This window comes from Lolium rigidum, chromosome 4, assembly GCF_022539505.1.
Source record: "Lolium rigidum isolate FL_2022 chromosome 4, APGP_CSIRO_Lrig_0.1, whole genome shotgun sequence".
NCBI classification, from domain to species: Eukaryota; Viridiplantae; Streptophyta; class Magnoliopsida; order Poales; family Poaceae; genus Lolium; species Lolium rigidum.
This window is the reverse complement of record NC_061511.1, coordinates 219,578,618-219,584,480: the sequence shown is the minus strand read 5'-3', so window position 1 is coordinate 219,584,480 and position 5,863 is coordinate 219,578,618. Positions and strand designations below refer to the sequence as shown.

The 5,863-nt window shown below is 43.3% G+C and overlaps 1 protein-coding gene across 1 annotated transcript; it reads left to right on the top strand.

Annotated features, from left to right (window-relative positions):
* The first annotated feature begins 897 nt into the window (after nt 1-897).
* On the top strand, nt 898-2,354 carry LOC124649515 (iron-sulfur cluster assembly protein 1-like). The gene is made up of 3 exons (XM_047189128.1): nt 898-1,336; nt 2,053-2,107; nt 2,225-2,354. Exons 1-3 carry the CDS (start codon nt 1,006-1,008, stop codon nt 2,352-2,354), a joined length of 516 nt encoding a protein of 171 aa, XP_047045084.1. The 5' UTR covers nt 898-1,005.
* The last annotated feature ends 3,509 nt before the right edge of the window (nt 2,355-5,863 follow it).

Genomic DNA, 5,863 nt, shown 5'->3' with positions numbered 1-5,863 from the left:
GCATTTCTTTGTTAGGGTTTTGAATAATGGAGAGAAAACCTTTTTCTGGGAAGATGCATGGGTTAATATTATACCCTTGAAGAATCAGTTCCCTAGACTTTTTCATCTGGTTTTTGATAAAATAGTAATATTTAATAAGATCAAGAAGGAAGGTTATGGGGGCGTGATATTTAGGAGATTGATATATGGTGACACCCTAAGGCAATGGAACGAGTTGGAAAGTTTAGTAGACAATGTTCAGCTAAATGGTGCTCCTGATGGCGTGAGATGGAAGGTAGGAAGCTCTAGAAAGTTCTGCCAAGGATCTGTACTTACAATTAAGGTTAGAGAGTAATTTTGAACATAAATTCATGTGGAAAATTTAAAATGCATTGAAGACAAAGATTTGCTTGTGGTTATTACTGAAAAATAGTACTTTTCTGTTGCTTTCTCTTTTCTCGTGGTTATTCCTTCGTTTCTTTTCTGTTTCTTACTCTTTTCCAAACTTTGTCGAACTACTTGTGGCGGTTGTCTTCAATCAAAATTGACCGGGGTTGTCTGATTGGTAAACCCAATTTCCACATCATTTGATTTGCAATGTGATTTATGCTAATCATGAGTTGCAACTGAACTTTAATGATATCATGTGACTGAAAATGAAGTTAGTTCTCAATCGATTGAGAAATAATCACTCCCAAAAAAAACCTACAAATCATGGTAATACCTTAATAAACACAAAAGTAGAACATGGGCAAGAGTTGTTGTCCCACTGACATGAAAGGCCATATTTCCTCCAGGTGTCCTAACAGTCGTAGGCCATGAGGAACCGCCATTCTCCTCTCATTGTTACACGCACACAACAGCGTGGCACCATCCCCATCCACCACGTGGTACCCCGCCGGAACGATGATACATAAGCCCACCCGCTCCTACCAAAGCTGCTCTCATCAACCTCTGCCTCCGCGACACGACGAGCAAGAGGAAAACCCGGACACGCCTCCCTCCACCGACTTCATCTCTCTCACCATGCTGCGCGCGGCGGGGAAGAGGCTGCTGATCGGCGCGGCGACAACCCGCCCGTTCGCCGGCGCCGGAGGCTCCTCCTCCTCCGCGGCGGCGCCCGCTGTAGCGGCGAGGCGGGGGTACCACGAGCGGGTGGTGGACCACTACAGCAACCCGCGCAACGTCGGGGCGTTCGACAAGGAGGACGCGGACGTCGGCACGGGCCTCGTCGGCGCGCCGGCCTGCGGGGACGTCATGAAGATGCAGATCCGCGTCGACCAGGCATCCGGCAGGATCGTCGACGCATGCTTCAAGACCTTCGGCTGCGGCTCCGCCATCGCCTCTTCCTCCGTCGGTGAGTCAGCGCCCCTACTCCATCGTAGCCGTCGTGGCGATTGAATCCGTAAATTGTGGTAGGAATACTGTGGACTGTGATCGTAATTAACCTCCTCAACATATCCCGTATCAGATAGATTTTACTGTTCGCTGAATTTTTGTTTAATGGACTTACTCAGCGAAGATGTCATTTTCGTGACCGTAGATTCTCAACTAATGTTTATCTTACAAGGGTAAATTTACGCCTCATAGGATCACTGCTCACCTCTTCAAGAGTCAAATTTCATTTTAATTCATCTGTTCATTTTCTTGTCAAACTGATATGCACGCAAGTCTAGCCAAGGGAACTGTGATGTACCTTTAACTTCTTGCTGAAACTTTAGTTTCTAGGAAGGAATCACACGATGTTAGTCATCATCGGGATAATTGTTCACATACAACTTCTCATAAATCCCAGCTATCTGTATGGTTTTGCATGAAATCGAGTATGAATTCAGATGTTGACAAGCAAATTTATATGCTACTGAATGCATTAAGGATCCTGATGGTTTTGTCCTACTGTACCATTTGCTATTTCTCTTTGGTGGATAATATGCACGTTATTAACTCCTAAAATTGGCTCGCCTGCTTTACATATGCTGAATCTTTTTTTTTTTTTTGCGAGAAACATATGCTGAATCTTAGTAAATTAGCTTTGTCTCTATGATCTTGTCTGATCAATCTTGTCGCTCGCAGCCACCGAGTGGGTGAAGGGAAAGCAAATGGAAGAAGTGGTAGCGATCAAGAACACGTGAGTGAGCTAGCTGTTTAATTTGTTGGATACTGTTGCTCTATGTCACGCTCTTGTCTTCGCGACCTCGCAGGCTTTGAAGCTTTTGCTGACCAGAGCGTCTTGTTCGTTTTTCAGAGAGATCGCCAAGCATCTGTCCCTGCCACCAGTGAAGCTCCACTGCAGCATGCTCGCCGAGGACGCCATCAAGGCCGCCGTGAAGGATTACGAGGCAAAGAAGGGGAAGTCGGCCAAGGCTGACGAGTAGGCGACAGGCAGCTCCTGCCATCCATCCATCTGAAGTCCGACCTGAAGCTACAATAAAAATCCAGAAGCTATGTAGCTCACTCTGACAGAGCAACACAGCATGTACATATTATACTGCATAAAGACAGTGATGGTGGTGGTGATGATGCTTTTTCTTCATCCTATCGGAATAACGAGCATAAGGATTTTACGGTGCACACTATATGTTGTAATTAATCGTGTTTGTCTATCCATGGCTCCCCCTGCGTTGGCGCTGAACTGTATGCTACACATGCCTGGTTAGTGTTTTCTCATTAGAACCCTCCACATTTTTCGCAAAATGGAAGCTCAGCCTAGCACATCGAATCGATGTACTCATTTTTATTGCAAATTTGATAGTTCCTGGTTGAATATAGACCAGACAATCACCATCAGCCTCGTTATCTTGTGATTTACATCTAATGAACCGATAACTAAATTAAACTTGTGGTCGGTGCGTCTCATGGTCAAGTAGTTTTTTTCGATAAAGAAATGGTATTACAAGTCCGTTCAAAAATATAAAACTTTTTAGCTAACTTTCTAAAAGAAAACTTACATTTTGGAATGGTGGTAGTAGTAACAATTTAATCTTCCTTCCAACACGCTCCACGAGTAATCAGTTTGCAACGTGAGGATACAAATCTCGAGGCCTTAAGTTAATATAGTGTGGTAATATGGAAACGGACTTTTGGTTCTGGGGTGCTACACATACCCATACACATAAAAAATTGTAGTAATTTTAAAAAGTAAAAAAATCGAATCTTCCTAGAAATCAAGGATGAACAAGTTTGTACTCTAAAAAAATGTTTGGAAACGAAATGATTCCCATGATCTGCAGGCAAAAAAAAAGTTATGACGAATATAAAGTGAATAGTAACTGGTCATGGAGCGTTTCCAGTTTTTTTTTTACCCAGGATACAATGAAAGTAGTTTCCTAAGGAAATATTTTGTTACAAGTACAATCCCTGATCATCTTTAATTTCTAAGAAAGTTTGAACTTTTAAACCTTTTTTTATATATATGTTTATTTTTACAAGTATGCGGATGTGTGGCACCCGAGAGCCAATCTGTATTTCTCGTGGTAATATAAGCTACTAACTTTGATAATAGATAAACGAAAGGAAATAAAAACCAACCAATCAGAACGTTGGAATTTCTTTTTTGAAACATGTACATTGGAAAATTTAGGAAGGTACATCAAAAGGATTATATAGGTAGGTCGTTATCTCCAACTCCATGAATCTCGATGATTTTGCACACATCAATAGAAAAGACGGCGGAAGGCTATATATAAACCCAACTAGACTCAAAGAGTGATTGAATAGTGCCCATTGACCCCCAGATCATGGGAGGAGAGTAAACATGGCGTGCAATGCAGAAAGCAAGAGCGAATAGTACGGAACGCGCCGTAGAATTCGTGAAACCCCTTTCCTTGAGTTTTCATCAAAGTTCTCTGAATTTCAGTGATTCGGAAGACACCGGAATAATTTCTCTTCTGTTCTAAATATTTCAGAACTTTCAGTACCACACATAAGTTAAAAAAATAAATCTAAGAGATAGATTAATTTTAGTCAGTTGGCTAAGTCGAAAACCGAAATTTCCGTGATTTCGGTTGACCAAAATTTCAAAACATGGTAGAACCTATGCTACGTGTGCACGTGAGAGTCATGGCCGCCCTCGTGCTATCCGGTTCACAGCCCATTGGCGCCGGTCTATAAAGTCCACTCCAGCAGCAGCTAGCCATCAATCTCATCGAGCTAGAGCTCACAGCCGGCCATTCGGTTTACAGGTAGGATGAAAGCAGTAGCAATGGCCTGGGCGTCGTGGATGGGAGCGGCCGCTGTGCTGCTGGTTCTGTGCGCCGCCGTGTCACCGGCAGCCGCACAGACGTACACTTGTCCCAGCTTAGGTGGCAAGCCGGGGTGCACTATCTCATGCAAGTCTTGCGATGCCGGACTCTGCATGGCGAATTGCCTAAACTGCAGTCCTCTCTGCCGTAAGTACATCGTCCTTTAGCTCCTAGTAGTAGCGTGAGTACCTACTTACCCAAACATGAGTTTAACTGACATTTTTAACCTTCTTCATCTTCTTTTCATTAGTGTGCAACTTCTACCCCGACTCGCGGTGTGGACTCAACAACCCGTGACCCACCCACCGGCATGACCAACTAAACGGCTGGCTTTAATCGTATGGCTTGTGAGCCAAGGAATTTACTAAAATTTGATCCGTCTGCAACAGCACGGTGCTGATATATGTGATACATACATTTGTCAGATATATATTGTATCGCAAATGAAATAAAATATATCCCCTCTATTTCATATTAATTTTTGCTGATTTAATATGGCCTTTTCGTTTATATCTAGCCTAAGCGTGAAGGGGAGTGTTAAAATATATAGCGTAGCCCTTTTCAATAGTTTGAACTTTTAAAAAAAACTTGGCTACTAAATGAATTCAACACGCTCAGCTACTCCCCTGCTTCTTCCTTGCGGCCCACCCAGCAGCAGCTTGCTAGCCCCCATCCAACACAAAATCGTCGGTGGCCCTAGGCAACAACAGGAAGCCGGCCTCCACCCAATAGGAGCAGAGCGCCAACCAAGGGAGAAGGCCATCGGGCCGCCGCCGCCCTTGGTCCTGCTCGCCCAACACCTGCCGGCGAGGAAGTTACTATGCTGCAATTTACCGCAAGATAATTCAGTCCAGTGCAAGAAAATACAGTACTCTCTCGATTCATATTAATTGACTCAACTTTATCTAGATACAGATGTATCTAGTCAATAAACGCGTTTAGATACATCCTTATCCAGACAAAGTGGGTCAATTAGTTTGGATCGGAGGGAGTACTGGAAGATAGTCTAAGCAAATATCTAACTATATTTTGAGTAAGCAGACAATAAAAATAAATAAACATAATGCCTAGATATATTTGAATGTGAATCGGTGAAGAACTGCCAACTGATCTCATGGGAATGCAGTAACATCCATGTCTGTTCCACTCTTCACACTTGATGGAACAAAACTGGAGTTATGAATTAATACACCAAGTATATGTTGTGTCAGGTTTGATACAAATCTGGAGGGGTACTTAAATTAGTTTTTCAGACAGTACCAGGAATAGTAGCAGTTGTCAAGGACATTACATGATCAACTTTAACTGAATGTGAACACTAGAACACCAACCGTCCCGAAATGCAAATCTAGCGGCGCCGTAGCCTACCGGTCAAGCATCCGCCACTGAAACAACGTTGTGATTTGTGCATCCATGTGTGCATCATTAAGTTACAAACTAAGTTAGTACAAAGTTTGTAACTTAATCGTGCGGTCCATGTATTCTGCAGCACGAATCACGAGGAAAATCAGACAGTTGAAACTTGATCTGTAGGCCACGGTGGGGCTAGAAAAATCGCTTTAACCAACCGCCGCACTGCGCAAGAAGAATTAGTGTTGGGATCAGGGAGGATACGGCTGAAGGAGGGCATGCAAAGTTTTTTT